General features: G+C 40.0%; 1 protein-coding gene across 3 annotated transcripts; it reads left to right on the forward strand.

Annotated features, from left to right (window-relative positions):
- mapkapk3 (MAPK activated protein kinase 3) lies at window positions 1-27,071 on the forward strand. 3 transcript variants are annotated; one of them, XM_061784451.1, is made up of 10 exons: window positions 1-619; window positions 12,433-12,572; window positions 15,253-15,317; window positions 16,190-16,327; window positions 16,408-16,534; window positions 16,759-16,834; window positions 16,911-17,035; window positions 21,610-21,695; window positions 21,800-21,880; window positions 25,185-27,071. In XM_061784451.1, the coding sequence occupies exons 1-10, from the start codon at window positions 336-338 to the stop codon at window positions 25,338-25,340; spliced, it is 1,278 nt and encodes a 425-aa protein (XP_061640435.1). In that variant the 5' UTR covers window positions 1-335; the 3' UTR covers window positions 25,341-27,071. The 3 variants fall into 3 exon arrangements, with proteins under 3 accessions (XP_061640435.1, XP_061640437.1, XP_061640436.1); XM_061784452.1 differs by having other exon boundaries at window positions 4-619; window positions 16,248-16,327; XM_061784453.1 differs by lacking the exon at window positions 12,433-12,572 and having other exon boundaries at window positions 2-619; window positions 16,248-16,327.

Consider the following 27,071-nt stretch of genomic DNA (forward strand, 5'->3'; position numbering starts at 1 on the left):
CACACACTATGTGACATTGGACCATGTGAGCTCAAAGCTGAATCCTTGACAAGCTTCTCTCTTTGGACTCACTGACTTCATGTCAGCACACCTGCTGGAATGTTTCGATTCCTTTTGGAAGAAAACGAATAAATAAGTAATGAGGGGTTTTACTACTTTTGATTGAAAACATAATAATGATAAAGATTTTACAGGGAATGAGTAGATAACGAAGACATTTTTGGAGCAGTGTCCAGGACAACCGGCAGGCGCGTCAACTTGACGCAATTACCGGATAGCGGTCGAGTCGTTGCGTCGTTTGGTGAATCGCTGGACGAGACCGAACATGCTGCAGGATGGTAACGGGAAAGAAAAGCCGCCGCGTGCGCCGGTCGCCGAAGCCGAGCACGACTCACAGTCCGGTGACGGCCAACTCCAGCCGCCGCCGCCGGCTCCCCCAGCTGCCGCTGCCGCCGAGGGGGCCACGCTATTCCCTTTGCCCGGAAACACCAGACTGGACATCAAAAGACACGCAGTCACCGACGACTATAAAATATCCAGTCATGTTCTGGGTTTGGGAATCAATGGCAAAGTTCTGGAGTGCTTCAACAAGAAGACTGGACAGAAGTGCGCTCTCAAGGTACTGTAGCACTGCACTGCACTGGAATACAAGAGCTGCGTCAGCAAATGCTGCCTTTCAAACTAGGATTTAACAATAACCGTGGTTGTTCATCTGCAAACTGATAGATTTCGAATGTCATATTTTACTTATACAGTATTTACTTTACTGTACAGTACTTTTGCTGCATGTGAACAATTCACAACATAGAGTGACCCCCCCCTCAGATTTTTGTGTTTTTGGGAACCTATCCTGAAAACTCACCTATTTGCTGTTTATGTGCTCATGCCAAAGCAAGTATTACTTTGAAGCCATCTTGCAGCATCTATTGCCCCAAAGGGTGGCCCCCAGACATTGATGGAGATTGATGAATTATTGTTTCATTCTTATTCCACGAACACAATAGTAACCAGAATACTGTGTTTTGATTAGTGGTGGTACATACAATGAATGAATGACAGTAGTGCTTTGCCGACATCTTCTAAACGTTTAGTGGGGTCGTCAATTACTTTCGATTGTTTTTTTCATTTTTTTATTTGCAATTTGCGACAGGGGTCAATTTATTAGAACCACCTCTCAAAGCTCTTCTACACTTTACTGCACTGCAATACAATAATTTTAAATGTATGGAAAGCCATTTGAGCTATTTTGTCCAATAGGTTTGATATCCATAAGTTTCATGTGCTAGTACATACTATGTCCTCACTAGATCCCTCGTTTTTCGCGGTTAATGGGGACCAGAACCCCCCGCGAAAGATGAAAAACCGCAAGGTAGGATTTGCCCCCCCGCCCCTAGGAATTTTCGTGTATGTGTATGTGGGTACCAGAATGTTTAAAATATGTAAACGGTATTTATACTTTACATATTTGAGACAAAGATTACAACAGTACACGTATTTACTAAAATCTTTCATTATAAAACCTTATACAGTAATTAACATTCATCAACATTGCCTTCTGAGAGAGGCGAAGAGGCTTGCGTTGGTGGCGGAGGAGAGGCTCTCGCTTGACTCGTACAGGCTTTAGGTTCACTGGGAGACTCTTCTGCTGGAGGCGCTGATGGCGTAGCCGGGGTTTTACCTTGGAGAAAAACATGGTGATGGGTAGTTGTCTTTGTTTTTTCTTTTGCTTCAAAATTCCCCTGTACAAGGACATAACTCCGTCTCTTATTACGCGGAGTTGCCACACGTTTCGCTTCCTTATTGAAGCAGTTTTGCGGATGTTTGCTTCCTTTTTCTTGATGTACTGCACTGTAGATTCGTCCATGTCATAATGGCGTGCCACAGATGCATAACTTCTGCCCTCTTTGATCATATCTAATAAAAGCTTTCGTAGGGGCACAGCGCTTAGGCGGCATTGTAAGGGCTTAGCTAATCAAAAAAAGTTATCACGAACACAACACTAAGATACAGTATGCGAGACAGTCAACAGTGTGGACGAGACTGGCGAGACAACAAGGGAAGATGCTGGGTGAGGCTGCGATGATGCGCAGCCAATCAGCTCACGGCATAAATCCACTCGTGCTCTCATTGGTCGATGTCACGCCGGGAACCAATCACGCGCCTTGTATGAGTGCCCGAGGCATGTACAGTGCAGTACAGGCATGTACAAAGCCTCTGAGTTAACTCATCTCTTTGTTTGGCATGCAGAGAAACCTCTCTCGTGCATCAACATGAAACAACGCGTCTTTCCGCAATATGGCTGCTGATATAGCTGTATATTTTCATTTTTAATTTCTGATGATTTTTTTTTTTTTATGAATATTTTGGAAAAACCGCGAAGCACTGAAGCTGCAAAACTGGAAGTGCGAAGGGAACACTGTAGTAGTCACTAGGGCTGGGTGATATGGCCTTAAAATAAAATCCTTAAAAACCCTTGAAAAAAATTTCAAACCCCCCCCAAAAAATTCAGATTTCAATCGATTGTATTTCGCCTACAATAAAAAGCAAAAACAAATGATAATGACATTACTCAAAACTCTGAGAAAGTGGCCCTTTAAACACAACCCTTAAAGTCCCTTTAAAGTTAAAATAAAAATGTCATAAACTTGACACACCACAGAAAACTGTTAATAAGCCTGTGAAATTTTAATTAATGAAAGAAAATCATAATGTACGTACTATATATCAAATGAGGCTTCTAAATTGTGAAAAGTGGAGATGTTCTCTCAGCTCTCAGATGCACACATGCCCTGCTCAAGTTTTAAGTTTTCTTTGCCTACACATCCCAATATGTTTGGGCCGAGAAAATATTTGCACTTCAAGCCTCTGGTGTCACTGATGGTGTAGTGGTACGTTCGCCTGACTTGCTTGCAGGGAGCGTGGGTTCAGTTCCCACTCACTGACGGTGTGAATGTGAGTGCGAATGGCGCAATCGGAGGCGTTATCCGCCAGGTAGCTCGCGGCCTAACGGGCTTCCGGACTGGCAGCGGCCTCGTCCAATATGTCACTGCCGCGCTTGGTGTCGTGTCAGTCCACATAACTTGCAATTATACGTTAATTAAACACAGCGCACATCATCCAGCCTGTGACTGTTACTAGATGACAGACATTTGAGCACAGACTTCATGCCAGTTGCTTCGCATTTCAACAAATTATGGTAGCCTGACTAAAACAACATACGTAATACTTGGGAATTGAAATAACATCACCCATTTGTTCTCTAGACTGTGGCATCCAGGGAAGATGGATTTTTCCAATTGTAAGCATAGCTACTAGCTGCCTAACTGCACACAGTAAGTGATAGAAATGGGCCAAGTTAATGTAACTAAGTAACTCGCAAATTTGCCAGATAGCCACTGATGACTGGGCGCCTTTTTAGCCACCCCCCCCAAAAAAATAAAAAAATCACAAAACGGTAAAAATACAGTTTAGCACTATGGGCTCCAGTTCCGTGACTCGTGCAAATCCGGGGTGGCGTGTGGCGTAACTCTCTCTCCGTTTGCCCTCCGGCGCACATTGTGCAGTCTACAAATATATTGTAGAGCCCTCCATAATTGAGTACTACACAGTTCTCAGTCTGTGCCCTTTCAGCAATTATTTTCAAAAATGTACAATGTATTTAGAAACAAATCTTTGAATTCGATTTGCTTTTCTTTGGTATTAATATGTAACAACAAAACTATCAGTGAACATAACATTAATTAAAACGTGCTGCTTCCAAATAGAGTTAACTGTTGTCTCTGAATATTTAAGCAAAATCCTTCATACAATACAGAGCACTCCAGCTAAATCGCAGGTAGGTTGCCTAGTTTTAATAAAAAGTTTTGGCAATCAATTTTTATTTTTGGTTAAAAAAAATATTTTTTGGTGGGCCCAAAAACAATTTTGATTAATTGCACAGCCCTACTGTAACTACAGTGCATGTTACACTAATGGTAGTACTAGTGAAGCACTAGATTGAATTAATAGAATTTTATGTCATTCAGGATATTAGTCGCAAACAGTTGTCTGCTAGTACACAGTTTTGTCCTTCTAGTAACATGCAGTCCAACCAGTATGCCAAAGTTGTCCTACTAGTGAGGACAAAGCACCTACTAATACATGGACCTTAAGCTGGATATCATTGATGTATAAATGCTCAAATGGCTTTCCATATAGATGCACAATAATGAACAGTAGCAGTGTTTTTTCTTTTCTTTTCTTGATACAGCTCATATCATATCTTGTTCAGTTGTGCTCGGCTAATGAAGTGTCTGATGAGTGTAAACAGTCCTATCTTTATATTCTTTATTACACTTTATGGATCGCGAAGAGGAAATTGTGTTCACTTTGTGAGACATGTCAAATTGGGGGGGGGGGCACACTATCAAATTTCATATCGTTTTCCCACTCAGAAACAGATATCGTGACAGAGTGGAACCTCTGAGAACAAACGCAATCTGTTCCGGTTTCAAACTGCTGCCATCATAAGACCTATATCTGTACACGTCATGCTTTTGATGATTTTTAAATTCCATAAAAGAAAAAAATTATAATTACCACTGTTAATCCATGAAAGCAATAAAGTACAGTTAATTTTAATGGAAGTGCTTCCCACATCTCACATTTTAAATGTTCTAGTTATGCATGTATAAAAATAAGTTAACCACTGTAAAATATAAAAACAAACAAAAAACACCTTTGTTTATTGCGTAGTTGAACAAAAGTATTGTGACACCACAAAGTTAGTTTCAGCTGGGCGATACGGCCTAAAATTCATATATCATGGTTTAAATTGAATCCCTCCACAGTAACAATATACAGTACCCTAAAAAGGGTTTTGTCCTTTCTCAAATTCTTCCTTTGTTTGCATAGTTTCCCCACTTGAATGTGTAAGAGCATCAAACAAATGTAAATATCAGACAAAGATAACTTAAATAATAATAAAATACAGTTTTTAAATGATTATAGCCCTGGGCAGCTGCCCATATCGCCCATATATAAACTGCCCCTGGGTGCAACAGTTCATAAAATCCAAGGTTCGGTTCATATCACAGTTTTGTGGTCACGGTGTTCGGTTCGGCATTCGTTGACTGTTAGGAAAATCAATTGTGTCTTGTATAGTCAGGTTAAAACTGAGAAGAGAGCCAGTCTGACATTTGACACTTCATTGAGTCTGAGGTTGAAAGTAGGTAAATACATTTTTCCCCCAAGAAAATTGTCAAAAGTCAAAAATGCGCATTATAGATAGGTATAGGGGATAATGGAAAAACCTTTTGATGAAAAAGCTGTACACTTTCACTCTAAAATGCCACCACCACCGAGAAGTTATGAGAAAGGTGTACACTTTCATTCTAATATGCCACCGCCACCTAGTGGCTATAAAAACGGTGTAGCCTACACTTTCATTCCAATATGACAGGGGTACTTATGGCTGCATATAGTTACAGTTGTGCTCATAAGTTTACATACCCTGGCAGAATATGTGAAATATAGATTTTTTAAAATATGAACAACAACCATCCTTCATTTCTTAATGGTTATGTTTTGTTTAATGATAGTGCTTTTCTGAAATGCTTGACCGTTGAAATAAAATTTTATGTTTTTCGCCTGGCCCTTCATGTTTTCTTTTAAAGAATTGTACCCATCTTACAAATTCTGCCTGGCTAATCAAACATATGAGCACAACTGTGTTTTTTCTAATTTACTCAAAAAAGTAGGGCTGTGAATTTCACAATAAGAACATGTAAATCAAAAGAAAGTATCACGTGTTCAAATAAAGTGCTTAACATCAGAATATTTCTTTGAAAAAACTAACAAAATACAGATAATACTTCATGCTTTGATCATATGGGTAGAAGCATAACCATGCATTGTAAAAATGCATTATACATAGGTAGAAGGCTTTTCCAGAATTTTGAGGTCAACTTTGGGGGTGGGTATTATACATGGGTGTGCCTTATACACGAGAAATTGCGGTGTTTTTTCTTTTCTCCTTTCGCAATTATTATATTACTCCACAGCTTCTATCAGACCTTTAGTTAAATCATCAGTAGTGACTGTCGAGGAGGCGTGTCCGAAGAACGTCGCTTTTCATCTTACACTCCGCAGTAATATAGTGACATAATTAAGTCAAGTTACTGCGTGGCTCCCGACATCCAGCCGTCCGAGGTCAGAGCAACAATGAGGTTCGCAAAGTTCAGCAATAAAAGTAGTAATAGAATTTCCAAACGCACCCTTTCTTAGTCAGAATGATTGTGAGAGGAGCAGCATAGTGGATCTGCGCTCAACAATACGGCGTAACGCTGAGTAGTTTAGCACAGCTCCTCATCGTCAGAGGTTGATACAGTAAATATAAAATGACATTGTCATTAGTTCGTATTGAACCGTGACCACTGTATCGAACGATTCGACAGAGCAAACTTTTGTCACTTGTATTGTTGTCCTGGCTGTAAAATGACTTAATGTTTGATTGTAATTAAAACCCACTGTTGCCTAGGACACCATAGACGTTTTATAGTACCCTTTTATTACCCTAGCCAATGTTGTGAACAATTGGGGCAAATAAAAAGCCAAAGGACATGATAAGGAGTTTTTAATGTGGAAGGGGGTGAATGGAATTCACCTTCTCGTGAGCTTTTTAATTCCATATTCCTCTGGGTGCTAAACATAATTGATGGGTATAGGTTTAATCCACTTTGTAGCAGGGCTGGATGGAAGCCATTCATTCAATTGAATTCAATTACAGTCACTTACATTTACCTGGATTTGTCTGACTGCAAGGAGTCAGACCTGTTAAGCTCCACAACCTTTAATAATATTAGAAGCATACTACTTGTACTTACTTGCCTGTTTACTAGCCGTGGGCGCAATAATCCATTAACTGATTAATTGATCAATAAGTGTTGAGTTACTTGAAGTTTTGCATTGACTCGAAAACAGCTGACAACAGCAGGGAATGTAGGTGATATAGATGGCACCTATAACCTTATACAGAAGTTTATTTGAATTGATGTTTCAGATTGGTGTCATCAGTCAGGTTAATTAATAAAGACAATATTGACATTGATACAGGAAACAAAGTTCTTAAACACACAAAATAAAAAATAGGAAATGTCTTCATCGTACCAAACAAAACAATCTCATGGCTGAAGCACATGCTAAGATGAGCTAAGGTCGCTAATTTGGATTTAGGTAATCACTGACAGGCCACATGGTGCTTAGCGTTGACAAGTTAGCATTTAGCATGTTAGCATTAACATGTTGACCATGTTAATAACAGCGAGGGTAACGTTCAACTAACACTTGAATATTTGAAACGTTGAACATGTTAGCATATTACATTAACATGAGCACAATTATTCAAATTAAATCCCACCATTGGTATCCCTGCAGTTTGTCTAAAGAGGTGCTCCTTTCTCCATTTGGGTGACAGTTTAGTTTCTTGGGGTTTTCTTGAACCAGTAACTCACACAGCAGGTTGTCTGTTTCATTTCATTTCTTGGTTTGCCACTTCCTCTTCCTTTTATCTCCTCCTGAGTGGTTTCGTCCCTGTCATTTCAAAATAAGAGCTAATTGAGTTGAGCAGGTCACGGCTGGCAGCACGATAAGGATTCTGTCAATTGTGTTAAATTGATTGCTGATTAATTATGTCTCGAACAGTGATTTCCAACCTGTATGGAGCCAAGGCACATATTTTACAATTGAAAAATCTCACGGCACACCAACTAACAAAAATGTCACAAAAAGTGGATCCATTAATTACTGTCTGTACTTCCTGCCATCTAATAGAATAGCATTTATTTGTTCTGTCTGTCACTATGCTTCACTGGCATAAATAGATGAACAAAGATACACTATTTCTTGTAAATACAATTTTTTTTGGAGCAATTATATAAAATTTTATAATTTCCCACGGCACACCCGAAGAGCGCTCACGGCACACTGGTTGATAAATCATTGGTCTTGAAGCACTTAAGGAAAAATGGAATGCACCGGCAGAGGCACTCAATATAAAGCAAACATTGCGAGTGACAAAAAGAAGTAACAAAAAGTGACATTAAGAACAACAATTGATGAATCGATCGTTCATTTTCCCACATTGTCAACCAAGTAAATGTCAATTGCCCATACTACAAGCATTTTGGTTGTTGGTTTGCATGTTTTGCTACTGGATCACATAATTTCAAAACAGGTCTCAGAGTGGAAGCGCTTTAAAAACCTCACGTCATTATCATTTCAATGAAGGCCATGCACATGTTCTAAATGTTCATCATAGGCATGTGCAATTACTTCTAAAAACAACAATGGATTACCACCAGGGGTATAGCACCAGATTATGGGCCTCCTATTATTGGGGGGGGGGGGGGGTAGATGGAGTTTTACTTCCAGAAATGACCAGGGGCATAATGTTGACATTTGATATGATTCAATATTTATTGTATTCAAGTTTATAAATGTATAAACCTGGACCAGACAAAAGTGATTAACATTATAAAGCAGAATGTTTATTTAACAATTATAACCATCACAACAACAAAAAATGACTTTGTTCTCCAGGTATTTCAAAATATAATGATCTTTAGTCCCTGTAGCACTGTAGTGACCTCGTCCAGCTTCCTAGAATTGAAAGCATCGTTATGTCTTTGTGCAGTTGGTCTCTGCATCATTTGCAAAACTGTCATTGTATCAGCATTACCACATTACTGGTAACCTTTTATTGCTAAGTGACTCTCCGTAGTGTGTTTTTATGTCTCAAAAGTAGTTTTTGTCAAAATGGCTGTCTATTGTCATACTAGAGCAGCTCCAACTACCGGAGAGAGATTCCTTGTGTTTTTGACATTCTTAGCAAATAAAGACGATTCTGATTCTCAGTTTTCTGGCCAGTATGATCTTCGGGTGCCATAGCTTGTCTGCAAACAGGTGCTTTTCAGCTCCCAGTCTTTAAGGTAGTGAAGTACGTTGCACCGTGCGACTACTCCCCCGGTCGGCCGTTGAAAAAAATGTTTTACAGCCGACACACTTGCAGTTACTGTCTCCATGACATCATTGTAAAATGAAGGCAAAATTTCCTCTGTGAAATGTTTCCTACTGGGCAACTCGTACCTGGGATCCAATGTTTTCATCCATTTTTTTGAATCTTTTACCACTGTATAAATAGGAATCATGTCCTGTCCTCCTGAATGAGATTGCTGACATTACAGTACCTCCCTCCATTTGGTGCTCGACTTCTCACAACGACAGGAGCTGAACATAGATCCTGTTAAGTTTGTTTTGTTGAGGTTACAGCCGCGTCCCTCTTTAGCGTGATACATGCAGCGCATTCGATGACGTGTTTCCTCTCCAGGTGATTTTACACGGATGTGCCTGTCTTCGTCGCAACATCTTTCATACACGTTTTGCAGACTAGACTAGACGAGACTTTTATTCCAAATGATGTACGTTTCGTGCCGTTTTTTTGGGGGACTCTTTCTGACTCGCTAGTTGCTATCGTCTTCAAATCGAACTTCAAGTTATATCGCCCAGCACTACAAACATATTACAGTTTTTCTGTGTTTTTTAAAGTTCCATTGAAAGGGGAAATATTGACAGTGTTGTCAACGTAATGTGAAACTGCATAGAAAATAATTTTGCTATGTCAGCTGAGATGCTTTGTCCTGCTTTACCTTTACCCTGTTTGTGTGTTCACAATAAGGGTAGCAATGAGACACAGTCAAAATTTCCATCAAATAAATACCTGCAATTGAGCCAGGAACTCCGCACAAGATCGTTGTCTCCTAGCCTCGTCCTCATGGCGGTTCACTCTAACATCTGTTAAAGTAGTTAATAAATCTCCACTGACCCTGGTTAAACCTCAAATTCTTGTTTAGACGCCTCCAACTAGAGCTCTGAGGCTTCAACGTGTCATGGGACCAGAATGCTTTTTTGTTTGATTTTTTTTATAGACTCATTATCCCTCTTCACCCATAATAAAGGTTTTGCTCACATTCCTTCCCTGATAAAAAAGTAAAAATAAAAAACAGAGGTATAATGTATTGTAGCATTTCATTTTTAGTATGGATTTTAACTATACATACTGTATAAGATTATATAACATAAACATATTTCCTATAAACTACTAATACTGCTCAAATTTTACACGAATTGCCACTTAAAACACCACCAGCATGACCAACTCGGAAATACACTAGCATAGTAGGATATTAATTATTTAGTATAAGTATGTATTCATCAAAAACAAGACAGACAAGTCAGCCACAACATTAAACAAAGTTTGAACATTAACACTTGAGGAAAATATTTACTGAAATAATGATTCAATGTATTGTGCATAAAAGTTAAATAAAAATGGTACCTAATTTTTTTAAACAAATGTATTGAACTTAAAAGGAAAATACATTCTTTCACGTACCCCTACTGATAGCAACCCTCTTTTTATTCTGATGCACTCTAGTAAACCACAGTGGCAGCCTTAATATAATAATAATAATAATAATAATAATATGGCGGCACGGTGAACGACTGGTTAGCAGATCTGCCTCACTCTTCTGAGGACCGGGGTTCAAATCCCAGCCCCGCCTGCGTGGCGTTTGCATGTTCTCCCCGTGCCTGCGTGGTTTTTCCCTGGGCACTCCGGTTTCCTCCCACATCCCAAAAACATGCGTGGTAGGTTGATTGAAGACTCAAATTTGCCCTTAGGTGTGAATGTGCCCTGCGATTGGCTGGCGACCAGTTCAGGGTGTACCTGATTATCTTTGCTTTTACTAAAAATAAGACTTTTGAAAATATCTGCTTTTAGTTTGGAAAACAATTTTTCCAGATTTTCTGACATGTTACAGCCCAAACTAGTAAACCACTGAATCATAATCAATAGATGCAAAAAAGAATTGTCAGTTTAATGTATTACAAAAATAATTGTTATTTGTAGCCGTAGTATGAATCACCTGCAACTTACATGTACTGCAGCCCTAATTATAATATGCTATTGTGTTCTATGACGCTGTGTTTTGGTGAGAGGTACAGAGCCTCGGTGATCGCGGCTTCCAAGGAGACATGAAGGGTTCAATAGAAGCCTGTTAATTTGTTTAGGGGAGAATCAGGGACAAGTCTGCGTTCACAGTCACCATGATGTCTTACGATCTCTTTGTCATTCTTTTCATTTTTAATCCATTCTGTTTTATTAGCTACAACAGTGCAGTACCGTAAATGAGGATTGTAAAGCCATGAATGAGCTTGCAACACCAAAAGTTCTCATTGAAGTCAGATTCAGTGGGCGAGGCTGTACTGAGTCACACACGGTGGCAGAGAAGTCACCGGAAACCCCCAACTTCTACTTTCAACTGCGCAACTGTTGTGCACTGAGACTCCCGGCTATCACTTCCTCATCCACACATCTACAGTGAGGAGCAGTTACTGGCATCCTCACTGTGACTGTCGAGTTTCCCGCAAATTTCCTCCGTAACGTTTAAACTTCTTGAATCAACAAACAAGCATGTTGCTTATCTTAACAATCAGGGTGTGTGTGTGTGTGTGTGTGTGTGCATGTGTGCGTCTCACATGTCCATGAGTCAGTCTTTCCATTCTGTGACCAGAGCAGTCTTCTTGTGGACATCAGATCACTCCTTGGCTGTCATATCCAATAATACACACTGACTGGACATGTATGCAATGTCAGCATCCACCATGCTGTCTGTATGTGTGCGTATGTAGGATACGCAATAGGGCTCTCTAAATGGTCTCCATTACTTTATATGTAGGTCCCAATATATAACAGAATACAAACGTACAATACATCAGTTGATTTTTTTTTCATAATAAATAACAGTAACAAGAAGTCTACAGTGCAATGGAATCTCCAGAGTCAGACACAATCCGTTCCGTGACCCTAGTTGACTTCTAAGTCGTTCTAATTTCTCAATATTTTTTTCAGAACATGGAAAGTGAAATGAATTAGTTCAAGGTCCAACTGTCATCGTCATAACATTAACATTCCTAACTGTCATACAAGTGTAAAGTGAAATTAACAACTCAAAAAAGGCTGTAAGAATGTGCTTGTGTGGTCATTTTCAGAATAGTCATTAGCCATTATGTCAGTATCTGTTCATTCATCTGTGTACTGTATATAATTATATCCATCCATCCATTTTCTCATATTGTACTGAACAACAAGAGGATTTTTGGTTCAATGCTTATTATCACATTTACACCTTTGGCCATCAATGGTACCTTCTGTTGTGGCATCCTCCGAAAAAAACCAAAACAAAACAAAAAAACACCTTACAAAAACCAAAAGACACTCTGGCGACACACTTGTGGAGTTAATACTTTAGATTTAGTGGGATGTTTGTCCCAAAAACGTAGGTTGAACTCTTAATTGTACCACATATTAAGTTGACATTTCTCTCTGTCTTCCAGATCCTATATGACAGCCCCAAAGCGAGGCGGGAGGTGGAGCTTCATTGGAGGGTGTCGGGCGGGCCGCATATTGTTCGAATCCTCAGCCTTTATGAGAACATGTATCATGGGAAGAAGTGCCTGCTCATCATCATGGAGTGGTACTAGCTTGCTATCTATCAGTTGAATTCAAAATTATTCAAACCACATCACACATTTTACTTTGCATTGTTAGAGTTTGTAAATAACCAACTAAATTGCTAAAGTTAAATGTATCAGTACAATTATTACACACGAAAAAAATTGAAATTCACAATGGGAGTTGAATAATTATATTGAATAATCTACCTAGGTAATATGTTCATAAATGGTGAAGACTCCAAATATACAAAAGGACTTTCATCTCTAAAAATGAACAAAATATAAAGGCGTATAAGCCACACTTTAAAGATATAATAATTTAAAGTTCAGTGTGTAAGATAATTTATTTCTACAATTTATTAACAATTTTATAACGTTTATACACTTAATTAATGGTTTGAGGGAAATGATTGTTGGTGTCCTTCAAAGAATATTTCCATTACGTTTAATGACAATCCACATTGTTGATAGAACAATATCAGAATTTTTTTAAAGTAGTAGTAGTGAGTATTTAATTTAAAAAAGGAAATTAAAAAAACCTGAACCAAACCAATATCAAATCCTCTCAGTTTGAACAACATTTGCTATGTGTAGGAAACTTTACTTCACCTTTTAGCTATTAATATTCTAGATTGTAGTCGTTCAGTCATTGGTTTTACAAGGTGTTTAAACCATGGCGGAGGTCTGCGCACTAGTGTCATTATTTTTGCATTGAGCTATTAAGTGGTGAGGAAATACACAAACTTGTGTGTGGTTTGTTGTGTGGTTTCCTCCTAAAAACGTGCTGTCAGCAGTTTCACTTGAGAATGCTGAGACGGTAACATGTTGTCTTTGAGAATATATAACCGCTATCGTAAAGTGGGTGCGATAATTGTGTAAGGTGGGGAATACTTTCTGCGCCGGTTGTGGTTGACCATCTTTACTTACAAACAGCTCAACACAAACAACTGTGAAGTGAAACAGATCGCTTCACATTATTTGATACAGGGGCGGTCATTTATTTATTGACTAAATGTACTGGCACAGCAACAGTGTTTGTGTTGTACTGTTTGTAGTAACCGTGTGTGTGTGTGAGAAAGGTGGTGATCTCATTCTGCTGTAAGCTGCTTCCCGTGACAGCGGAGGTCAGCGGAGGACGACATTTAGTTCTGTCATTCGAGCACAAAAGCGCATTTACTTCCCTCTTTCTCTCTGTGCTCATTCACCACTTGGCGTCCACATCCCCTTCGGCGTACTCATCACAATACTGTTAAATTGTAAAATTGTTATTTTTTCGCTGCTGTTCTTAATCCACTGGAACCTCTAAGGTCAAATGTTACAATTTGGAGTTTAATCTAACTTTTCTGGAGAAATAAGCCTTTACAGTCAAACCATCATTATGTGGCATCAATTCTCATAAGACTCCAACAGTGAAAGGATTTGTATGTTTTGTTTATCTTTTTTTTCTTATGATGCCAAAACAGAAGGGTGCCAGCTGTGACAATAAAGAAAATGTTTAATAACAACCAAAGAAGCGGAAATTAAAACTTCTGGCTGCTCAGTACATGATGAGCAATACATTTCATTAAATATCAATTACATGTGGAGATATTACCCGGCAGATGTTATTGTAAAATCTTTATTATACACTACGCTAGTTTTTCTCAACCTTTATTGACTGAAATAATGGTCTAGTCTCAATGTACTCACAAATGTACTGACTTGGTGTGAAAGTTATCCCTGTTTACTTTCAATCTCCGCTTTTAGCGCACGCGAGTGACATCATGCACACTGTGATCACGAGATTACAATTTCAGTGCGTGGAAGACATCGCTCATCCAATCGCCATCATACTTGTCGTTGGAGACTTCAATCTTGCTCCTCTCTCTCGTCTGCTAACAGCTTCACACAACATTTGCAGCAAGAGGAAATCACACTTTGCACCTCTTGTGTGCTAAATGGCAATGTAAAGGATGCTCTTGTATATTTTAATTAGAAAGTAATCATTTATTTAGTTATTTATGACGGTATTATGAGTCTGGGTTGAGAACACAAACCTGACATTTTCGTAGGAAGCCATGACTTATTCTGTAATGTGAATACAAATTAGTTTATTGCGCCTTCTGCGGTCCAATGGAGCATTTCATTATTTTGCCTCTCACTATATGTTGCTTGCAAAGACAGAGAAACAAAGATATATTTGTAATTAATAAATAATGTTTTTCAGGCAAATTAAGTGAAATTGTATAATTTCTCGCGACACCCCTGATGATCTTTTACCACAGCAGAATAGGATGCCACGACACCCTGTTTGATAATCACATGACACTTAATTCCAGCAATACCTATAAAACGCCACTGGGTGTTTTACTTTATTTTAGTTTTATTATAGAGTGGTTAACATCTCGTTGTACATTTATGACAGTCAGAAATGTTGAAATGTTATCTAAAAAATTGTTTATGGTTAATCAAGGCTTTCTGGTGGTGACATATAACCTGGAACAAAGTCATTCACTTAAAATGAGATGGGAAAATAATTGTTATAATAGAACAACTTGGAAGTGAAGTGAAGTGAAGCAGTGTCACAGAACAGATCGACTTTGGAGGTTCGACTGTGTAGCATTCTCAGTGTCTAACTACAACGACTTCGTTGCACACGTCAACATTCAGTGTGTGTGTGTGTGTGTGTGTGGGTGTGTGCGTGCGTGCGTGCGTGCGCAGTATGGAAGGAGGTGAGCTGTTCAGCCGCATCCAAGCCAGAGGAGACCAGGCTTTCACAGAGAAAGGTGAGTACAGATCAGTTTTTGTAAGCTCAGAGGCCACATTACTGTTGCATTATAACACGTACACTATTCCCAAAAGTTAGGGATATTCAGATTTTGCTTTCAGGTCAAATTTCAGGATGACCCTAAAATGCACATTTCCAAATGTTCAATATTTTAGTATCTTTTGCACAACTTGCTGTTCTCTAACAAGGAGCTGAATGGCAAAATTCACAAGAGGTGTTTGATCCCAAAGCCAAACCTTTTCCTGGTTAAATTAGAATTCGTATTTCAACAGTCCTTTTGATCATGCTGTTCACATTTAACATCATGAGAGTAAAGACGACACGTAACAATCGCCATTGTGAGGTTTCAAACAGGGGGTTCTTAGAAGGAAGTGGCCACTGATCTTCGAGTGTCATCAGCTGGTTGCGGCAGAGATTGAGAGAGACTGGAAGAGTCACAGAAAGCCATGGAAGTCGATGTCCTTGGAAACCTATTGGTTGATTCACGGATCAAACACCTGTGAAGTTTCCCATTCAGCGCCTTGTTTGAGGAACAGCAAGTTGTGCAAAAAGTACTGAAATAATGAACAGGCGGACATCAAAAGTTAAGAAAAGGTCAAATTGAATTCATCTGTAAAGTTTACAGTGAATTTCACTCAAAAGCTAAACGTCCCTAACTTTTTGTAAGTACTGTAGTTTATATTACTAATTCATTATATATTACGCATTTGTGAGAGGACCAATCGATGGACATACATGTCTTACACATGTATTTTTACAAATAAAGGTTCTCCCCTCAAATAGATATCTGCTACTCTGCAATTAAGTCAATACATTTGGACATATACAGTCAATACAGAACTGCTTTTCTTTACTTTTCCTCCACTGTAGTGTTTCATTGGATTGGCTTCTGGTTTGAGATTGTTTCTTTTAACCTCTTTCATCCCAGAGGCGTCTGAAATTATGAGAGACATCAGCAGGGCCATTGAGTTCCTGCATAGTATTAACATCGCTCACAGAGATATCAAGGTGGGATCAACATTTTCACAATCAGATTTGGGTTTCAAAATGTTTTATTAACTTGGGTCATTTTATGTCCGCTTCAATAGCCTGAGAATCTACTGTACACCTCAAAGCACAGAAATGGAGTCCTCAAACTAACGGACTTCGGCTTCGCGAAGGAGACCACACAACACAACCCTCTCCAGACTCCCTGCTACACACCATACTATGTGGGTTAGTTGCGCTCTCTTTTACTTCCTGTGGGAAGATGGACTGACTGCGGCAAGGCTCAGACCCAGTGAGCTGCTCTGTGTGAAGTATGAAATGCACGATTTGGAGAAACAACAATTCTATTGTATTGAGGAGCCTTTATACTGTAGTTGAATATCACACTGCATTCCGTTTAGTTTTTTTTTTCCTCCAATTTCTCTGGTTGTGTTTATGTGGCCGTCGATAAGCACCGGAGGTTTTGGGGCCGGAGAAATATGACAAGTCATGTGACATGTGGTCTCTGGGAGTCATCATGTACATCCTGTGAGTATCTCGCATTTGTCACTGAAGTAACCTTGAACAGAGGGAAAGGATTATCCGCTCCCTTGTTCATCTCTAGGTTGTGCGGCTTCCCTCCGTTTTATTCCAACACGGGTCAAGCCATTTCACCAGGGATGAAGAGGCGAATCAGGATGGGTCAATATGAATTTCCCAACCCAGAGTGGGCTGATGTGTCACATGAAGGTTAGTTAATTAACCATTGATAAATCTTCTGGTGTGCTTATTTTAATTCTTTATCTGAACCAGGGATGTCCAAACCACGAACCAGGGGCCATTTGTAGCCTGCTGTCCACTTTTTAGAGGCCTCTGGCATATACTAAAAATGACGTTTGACATGGCCCACAAAAAGAAGAAGAGGCGGGGGGTTCCAAATGTAAACACGCAAAGACACTATGTACAGATAAAACAGTACCACCATTTCTCTTCATAATGATACTTCTGTTTTAGAAACAAAATTGCTTTACTCGACTTTTACCTTCGTGTCAAGGTCCAATTTGTGAACATGTCACATTAATGATCTTCAAGAAACTCCTTAAAAATTGTTAGCTTGCTAGTTGCTACTAATTGGAGATCTGCTCCGAGCAGGGGCAGATCTATTCTCGTGGCATACAGGGGCTGTGGCCCACCCCAAAATCTTCAGAAATACCTTATAACCTTTAACAAACCAGTTACATAGCAGTTTTTTTTTTAGTTTTTTTTTAATCAACTGGTGTTAGCATGTTTAATAAGTTAGTTGTTGAATTTCAAATGGGTCCTTGCATCCCACCTATTTTCTGTATGCGGCCCTCGGTGGAAAAAGAAAAAAAAAGGGACACTCCGAATCTAAACAATTCCAAGCATCCAGCATTTTGAGGAAGGCCCTGTTCTTTTCCAGCATGACTGTGCCGCTTGTCAAGGCAAAGCAAGGTCCTTAAAGGCATCGCTTGGTCAGTTTGTTGTGGAAAAACACCATAAGGCAGCTTTTAGATTAACTCCAACTGAGACTGTCTATGATGTAGGCCTACTGTACTTCTGTCATTCAGACTCATCCAACATGTCAACCTCGATTTCATGTCCACATAGTCAATAGCGATTTGATGCAGTAAAGGCAGAATATACTGTGCATTTGGAGCAAAATAATCCAATATGTTTGGGGTGGTGAGGCCCCTTATCGTGACTGCATAGGCATCATTTATGGGGGGGGGGGACATGTCCCCTGCTTTTATCGGCTGTGCCCAATTACATCGCTTAGATGCTTTAACCACTGACATTAAATTATAAATCCCCCCGCCCCAACAAGAGCAGAACACTTGTGCGTGTGTGAGCGCAATGCAGTGTCCTCCTAAAACAGGCGTTTCCAGATCCCTGTAGAAAAATCTCTAACATGTTTGTGAGACAGTCGCCACCACCTCGTAACGTTCCCCGCAGGCCTGAGTCCGCTGGCATTGATAGGTGGATCGGCAGCAACGAGGGGGAGGGGGAGTCTGCAAGGGGAAGCTATACAGTAGTTCTAAGCAAAGAGTTCATGAGCAGGCACTCATGTCTGTAAAATATCTGCCTATGACCGTGTTGTATTTAAAAGCCTCTAGGCAAGTGCATCTCAAACTTTTTACCCCAATACCACGTGAAAATATACTTGCATGGTAGGTTATTTGGCGAGTCTAAATTCCCCGTCGGTGTGAATGTGAGTCAGAATGGATGTGCCCTGTGATTGGGTGGCGACCAGTTCAGGGCGTACCCCGCCTCTTGCCCAGAGTTAGCTGGGATAAGCTCCAGTACACCCGCGATCCTAGTGAGGATAAGCGGTACGGAAAATGAATGAATGAATGAATAAAAGTGAAGTAAAAATTGTGCCTTAATAAAGCTTTGAAAACAAACATTTCCAAATTATTACCGGAAAACACAAATGTATTGTACTGGATTTAAAGGCATCCATCCATCCATCCATTTTCTGAGCCGCTTCTCCTCACTAGGGTCGTGGGCGTGCTGGAGCCTATCCCAGCTGTCATCAGGCAGGAGGCGGGGTACACCCTGACCTGGTTGCCAGCCAATCGCAGGGCACATAGAAATAAACAACCATTCGCACTCACATTCACACCTATGGGCAATTTAGAGTCTCCAATTAATGCATGTGCCCGGAGAAAACCCACGCAGGCACGGGGAGAACATGCAAACTCCACACAGGCGGGGCCGGGGATTGAACCCGGGTCCTCAGAATTGTGAGGCTGACGCTCTAACCAGTGCCGCCGGATTTAAAGGCCCAAATAAAAAAATAAAAAGTTGAAACCACTGCAACATTATGCCCAGTTTGAACATTTAATCCAGTGATTCTTTCACCAACTAATAGAGCAAATGTGTAAAACTCAAGGCCTGGGAGCCAGATCCGGTCCGCTGCAGCACTTTATGTAGCCCAGTAAAGCAATTAAAGTGTGTCTACATTATTTTTCTTGCTAAATGGGTTTGTTCTTTTCGTGCATTGTTTTTTTTTTTTTTTTCACCTTTAACAGCTATTACCGGATTATTTTTCAACAAATCCTTTCTGAACATAAAGTGAACAATTGTTGGACATTTAATATTTGTGTGCCACAATTTTCCATGACTTCTGATTTCAAATTCAATTCTGTCATGGGCTGGGTTTTGGTTTGGGTTGTGTTTGTTTTCCTGTTTTTCATGTCTTGTGTGCTCATTGTTTCCACCTGTTCTCGTCAACCTACCTTGTGTCGACCAATCAGCTCCCTCCAGCCCTTGTGTTGTCCAGGTGTTCCTCATTGTCTCGTCAATTTGTGTGTATTTAGTTCCCAGGTTTCTTTCAGTCCTTGTCAGATCATTGTGATTGTCTGTCTGTCACATCATAGTTGCCAGTTGTGTCTTGTTTTGAGTTTACTCAAGTGTTTCTTTGTTTGTGTTTAGATTTTGGACTTCTAATTTAGTATTTTGATTTTTCCGTGATCATTGTTTTCCTTTGTTTTTGGATTTTTTTTTTATACTACTGCATTGCCTCCCTGCACTTGGGTCCTCCACGTTTTCTTCTTGCCTTCAAAAACCCAAAAATGTGAAACACTTCAATCAATAACAATCAATTTCTGGGGCAATTGTGGATATGAAATATGTTGAAGTGACTATACATTTACAGTGGAACTTCAATAAAACGGACCCCGATATAATGGATAGTGGATAAATTGGACCGTCGGGACTAAACAGTGTGTCCAAAAATTGTTTCCATTTGTCACTTAAACTGTCGTTGACAAAGTCTGTTAGTTCCAGAATTGGCCGCTGTTGTTTACTGACGCTGTGGCGCAATGCAGGCAGAGAATGGGACTGACGTATTTCCCGGTCACAGGTACACAATATTACTGGATCCTCCTGTGCCTACGTGGCAACCCTGTTGAATGTGGGGCATTGACATGGCGGCCATGTGACTATGGTTACATCTATTGTACATAGAGCAAAGAGAGCACCGCATGGTTGCGGTGTTAACTCTGAGGAATACAAAACACAAGTCTTTAGAGTCTGGCACATGCTATTTTTGGTACAGTAACAACATTTTTTTTTTTTGTCAAGCTTTTCGCCTTTGGCAACGGATTTTGAACTAGGAAGCGCACTAATTCCTTGTAGCTCATAAAAGCGACTTCCCTATAATGAGTACTGTACATCAACCATGTCACCATGACCATGCACACCGGCGTGGTAAGTTGGGATAAAATGTGAAACTTTCAAACATTTTCAAGCTTCTTTTATATTTCAATAATGTACTGTACTTGGTGTTTTAGGCCATGAAAAAAAAATCATTTTGTACTGTACAGTAATATGGGTGCATATGGCCTAAAAAAATAATAATAAAGTGCTTCAGTGTAACAGACAATCGGCTATATCAGTCAAACCCCCCGCTCCATTAGTCTGTTTTCTGTCCACTGGGCCGCTCTCGAGTGGGCTCCTGGGCCCGATCCCGCCGGGCGGGTGGGGTGGGGTCCTCAGCCCCCGCAGTGCAGGCGCAGGCAGCATTTACAGGATACTTATGATGATTATTGTGCATGCGAGACTGTGTCAATTCACTTGCATGTGTCCGCAGATACTCACTTCTGGGACTTATTCGCTTGGTGTGAGGCCACTCACTCATTGCGATAACTCATAACTATGTTAACTTCCTGGGTATCCCCTCAATTACACTCTGTTTCTAAAGATGTTTAGAATTTACTTAGCCACTCCCACCACACTTCAGTTGTGTAGTCGGGTCCACGACCCCTGTCCTGCATGCTTCCCCTCTTGTCCAGTCCTGTCCTATCTTGTCCTGTCCTTCCCTCACAGGGTTTACCACTACTGCCCCATACAACACTCAAATCTCTTGTATCATTTTACGAGACATATAGTGATTTACTTTACTCATCTTTCTTATACCTAGTGTCCTGTCTTTTGTTGTTTTCTCTTCCTATATTACTGAGTTATCTTTTCATTATTTTTTTCTGTCACTCCCCTTTAAAACTTTGTTCTGTCCGTCTGAAATTTTCAATAGATATCCATCAGAATACAAATAACCACAGTGGTAGTTTAAAAACTCCGCTGTGGCACAGTAAAACTGTTCTAGCGTAAAAGGGATACAGTTCCTCCTTTCTGCTTGACCTAACAGCCGAATTGGACAAGCAAAAAAAAAAGAAGTTCCACTGTATATTCAAACAATGAAAACACAATTTTCCGTATTATGCCGTTTTAAGAAACGGTTGTGTATGTAGGCCAGTATTGTGATCACATAAGCTAGCTTTGAGTTGTTTTTACTCTTCCAGGCAAAGGTTTGATTCACCAGCTGCTGAAGACAGACCCCAATGAGAGAATGAGCATCAGTCAGTTTATGAAACACCCTTGGATCAGCGTGAGTTTTTCACACACACACACACACACACATTTGATTCTGCTGGTGCTACTTCGTGTTTTGTTGTGTTCACACATCTGCCTGTATGTGTTTGTGCTCTGCAGCAATCCATGGTGGTCCCTTCCACTCCGCTCCACACCACCCGAGTGCTGACTGAGGACAGAGAGATGTGGGAAGAAGTGAAGGTCTGAGGCACAACAACACTGAACTCCTCTGGTCATTGTCGGGCATTACAAGGAAAATAAATTCTAGTTCCAAAAGTTCCTATCTAAGGAAGTAATAGTCAAATTCTGAAAATACTTCATGAGTAAACATTACCATGCATGAAATGCATGGGACAAGAGAACCTCAGTAATTCACCAGGCGTCCTCAAAATCATTTTTGATGACTAATAAAAAATACAGTTTAAAAACACACTCAATTTGAACGTGATCCACATAAACCTATAGACCTGTATTCTAAGTACAAAAAAATCTCAGCAGCGATGGACGGATAACTAAATAATATGTAAGAAGTATTAGGGCCACAGTCCATCCATCCATTTTATGTACCGGGTCACTAGGGTCATGGGCGTCCTGGAGCCTGTCCCAGCTATCTTCGGGCGAGAGGCAGGGTACACCCTGAACTGGTCGCCAGCCAATTGCAGGGCACACATAATGGTAAATCATCTGCATTTATACAGCGCTTTATCTACACCGTCACAGTGCCCAAAGCGCTTTAGAAAGCGTCACATTCACGCACGCACACCAATGGGCAGCTGCTGCCATGCCCACGACGAGCAAATTAGGGCTCAGTCGTAGCCGGGATTCAAACCAGTTACCCTTCGGTCACCGGACAACCCGCTCTACCTACTGAGCCACAGCCGTCCATAAACAGACAACCATTCACACTCACACCTACGAGCAATATAGAGTCTTCAACGGCGCATGTTTTGGGGATGTAGGAGGAAACCGGAGTACCTGGAGAAAACATGCAAAATCCACACAGGCGGGGATTTGAACCCCAGTCCTCAGAACTGTGAGACAGATGTGCTAACCAGTCGATCACCGAGCCGACAGGGCCACAATGAAAGTGAAAACATATCAAAGTCAATTATGACAATAAAGTAGTGATTTATTGAAATTCTAAAGATACAGGTACCGTATTAGAAAGATATGCAAGAATTAGAGCGGAACTTTATGAACCACAATTTATAATACAATACTGTACAACATTCTGCATGTGCATTATTTGTAATATTGTTACTTTAATCAAGTGTTATTTTCCAAATGTTGACTTGCTTCTTGTAGTATTATAGTAGTAGTATTAGCATAGTATTTTGTTCTTCTTTTTCACTGTAGGCCTAATACAGTGATTTCCAACCTTTATGGAGCCAAGGCACATATTTTACATTGACAAATCTCACAGCACACCGACAAACAAAAATGTCACAAAAAGCGGATACATTAATTACTGTATGTACTTCTTGCCGTCTAGTAGAAGAGCATTTATTTGTTCTGTCTGTCACTATGCCTCACTGGCATAAATAGATGAATAAAGATACATTAATTCTTGGAAATAAGAAATCTTTTGAGTAATTCAGTAAAATTTGATAATTTCCCATGGCACACCTGAAGAATGCTCACGGCACACTGGTTGAGAATCACTGGCCTAATACTCCTTCGAAAAAATCCAGTGGTGGGCTATGCATTTGGTTCCTGGGCCTTCAGTGGGCACTTACCCGATATATTCCACCGCTTAACATAACAACCATCATGTCGCAACTATAAAATAGAAACCATCAATACTTTACAAAAACATGTAATGTACATGTAGGTTAGTGCTCTTGATAGTGTTTAGGCCAGTTCACCACAGTATGAATAGAAAATATCCCCTGAGGTCCCACAATAGGTTATATAGTAAAATAATGCAAAAGTCAAACAAGCACCATCCTGTCTTTGGTTACTAAATAAAAAACCTAACTAAATACAGTAGTGGTTCAGTAATACAAACGCGTATAAGAAATGCACACACACTGTAGCTTAACTTCTCCAACAACATAATGTTGAGAAATTCATCTATCTGATATTTTCAATGGGTGCAATTGTGTGTCAATAAGTCATGAATACATAGCAGCAATCCTTCTCAACAGCTGATTTCTGATGTAATAAGAGCATAAAACACAATTGTCTCCAATGATAAACACACAATACAGTATCGTTCTGCAATGGTGCTATGGAAGTAAATATTTAGCTTCTCAACTACTTCTCAAAAACGTTGAGGCGACACTCTTTCTTCATCCTACATTCATGCATGAGTTATGACAGACCAGTGCAATTTTGAAGGTGTACAAATGAAATGATTGAATTCTTAACTTTGTGTTAGCATCTTTTAGCTCCGTGTTTCACTTTAAAGGCTTGTGACTTAATTGTCTTTAATAACCTCTATTATCCTTCTTTGTTAATGTGTCTGCCACTTCTCTCCTGTACTGAATCTCGGATGTTAAAGGGAGCAGCTTTTATGAATAGTTGTTTATTACTGCTACACATATCCAGATTGAAAAAATCTTAAGACTAAGAAGAATTATCGAGAAAGCAGAGATGAGAGGGGGAAAAAAGGAAAGCAACAATGAGCAGCACACTAACTGGAAGTCTACCAGAGATAGGGGAAGTATATTGCATACAGTATATCCTAACTTCCTATACTGTGTCAGTAACCGTTACTACATAACAAGCTATAGTATGTTGCCTGTATATAATCTCCAATATAGATATAATCAGATGTAAAAGTTGACCCAAAAAGTTAGTTTGAGTGAAATATGGGCAGTCAATCACAAGCAGTCATCACTAGTAAGTTTTTGTCAATATATAAATACTGTCTAAAGTTGAAAAAAAATCTATATAATCTTATCTTTAATCATCCATCCATGTCAAGGTCAGAGAATCAAGAACCAAGGCACAGCCAACTAATGATCAACATCGCTGATCTTATAGACACACTGTACCTATTTTTAACATCTTAACCAACTTTTAAAATGTGAGCGACCCCACACATGATCAGGAAAGAAATCGCCAAGTGTATGCTTTCTGCTTTTATCGTGTGTGGTGTGCTTGAGATGACCAGTACAGCACACTGCACACAATAGCACTGACAATCATGATTGTCCTCCCTCAAACCAGATGCTTGTCATCGTAACCAGGGGCAATTTTTGATATGGGCGATAGGGACAGTCGCTCAGGGCGCCATTCGTCTATGATCGTACGGGAGGGAAGGTGCTCAAATTTGGCCCCATTGTCAGTATGCGTGCACTCTGCTTTAGCTGTTCTAAAACTTCATCTGTGCTATTCATTGGCTAAATCAGCAAAACTGTCTCTTTGAGCCCCACTCTTGCCTCTTGAGGTATCACATGACATTTCATATTTGGTAACTAGTTAGCATCCATCCACTTTTTCTCATTCGGTTGTTGTCAATGCACCAACGAGTGAAGAGTCTTTGTCTAATGTGTCACAGGAGGAGATGACCAGCGCTTTGGCGACCATGCGTGTAGACTACGACCAGGTGAAAATCAAGGACCTGGACACATCCAGTAATCCCCTTCTCAACAAGAGACGCAAGAAAGCTGCTGCAGGGGCCAAGGGTGGCTCTACAGTCTGCCAAAGTCAGTGAGGATGGAGGCTCACTCGCACAATTTAATGAAGGGCAAAGACTTCCTTAGCACTATTTTTAATTGATACGTGAAAAGATTTGGACAAAGAGACAACACAAAGTTATCAAAACAACAGCACATAAATAGGCCTGACTGTACCTTATTCTCCCAATGTGTTTGGGAAAGGTTTTTAGAACATTTTTAGATCCTTTGTTTGAGTGACAGTGTGCAACTATGACTGCTGTATGTTTCACATATCTGAGGTCTGATTTTCGATCATCCACCAAACAGTGACTATCGCACACATACAGGGGAATCTCCAAAGTTTAATGTCCCAGAAAGTTGTACATTTTAGGGTTCTACCAACATTTTTTGGAAAAGTTCAACTAAAGTCCCCTTGATATCAAAAGGAATAACTCCACAATTGTAATTGTGTTATACTTTTTCTTTTTCTTTTTTTTGTGATCATCAATACTATACCAAACGCAATATGGTCCCAGTGATGAGGAAAAGTGTAAGCTGAAGCAGAAACGGAACTTACTGTGCTCAGTACCTATCTATCCATTTTCTACACTGCTTATCCTTGTCAGGGTAAGCTGCAGCCTATCCAAGCTGACGTTGGGCCTCGATTGAACTCCAACAGTTTGGTGAGTCAGTCTCAGGGGTGTTGCTGAGGTCAAGACGTGTCCGCGAGTGTGTGTATGTGCGTGCGTGCGTGCGTAAAGGCTTTTTCACACTGCTCATAGCAGGGCTCAAGGCGGCATTGACAAACCCATTCATTGTGTATGTGCTGCGGGGACGCGACGATGGAACGCTGTGACGTTTCGACGCTCAAGTCCAGGGCTGTCTCCCCGCCACGCCTCGAGTTAAATTTTTTTATTTATTTTTATTTTTTTTTTTAACCTCGGGAACGATGTCACTGTTATGTGAGAAGACGCATCCAGTAGGATAGGGATGGCGGGGTGATTTCAGAGTTCTCAGCATAAGACCCACAGATATGAATTTCAAGTCTAGAAACACCAGCATGCTGTAGCATGCTGTCTACGTGGCGGCCATGTTGGTGACTTTTTAAACGATTTTCATGGAGTTTACTTTTTTGGCAACGTCAACGCATGTGCTATTATCACAGATTTTTTTTTTTAAAAGCCCCAAAATATTCTTACCTATGAACGGTTATGTAGTTCCCTTGTACGGCATTGTGTGCAGCACAATGTGCAGACATCCGTTATTTTGGTTTTTGTGCCATCCACAAACATGGAATCCGCCGACACTTTTCCCCCACTGGTTTAGCGTCACCTGACGACACGCAGACACGGGCCGAGTCATATCGACTATTGTTCATATCTACGAATAGACCAACCAGCGGCTAAAGCATCCAACTTCCTAGTAGGCTGCTGGTAGGAAATGGGCGGTTGGAGGGCGCTGGATTTATAAATGTTCTTTTTTTATATTAAATATGTTTCAACCAAGTACTGTATGGTTATACACTTTTCTAGCATGTTTAAACATGATATGCGGTTAAAAAAAAAAATCTGTCAAATTTTAGGGGTGAGATTTGAGTTAATGGGCTAGAAATGCCTCTGAGCAAATATCACATTTGCAGTGAATTTTCATTGAGTTATGTTTTTGTTTTTTGTGTGAAATTCATGTTTTGTTGGTTTGTTCTTTGAGCACACTGATTTTGTATGTAACTGATGCGTGTTTCATTTTGTGCACTAATAAAATCTACCTGGTTTGAATTTAAAACAAAA

This window comes from Phyllopteryx taeniolatus, chromosome 9 (genome assembly GCF_024500385.1).
Source record: "Phyllopteryx taeniolatus isolate TA_2022b chromosome 9, UOR_Ptae_1.2, whole genome shotgun sequence".
NCBI lineage: Eukaryota > Metazoa > Chordata > Actinopteri > Syngnathiformes > Syngnathidae > Phyllopteryx > Phyllopteryx taeniolatus.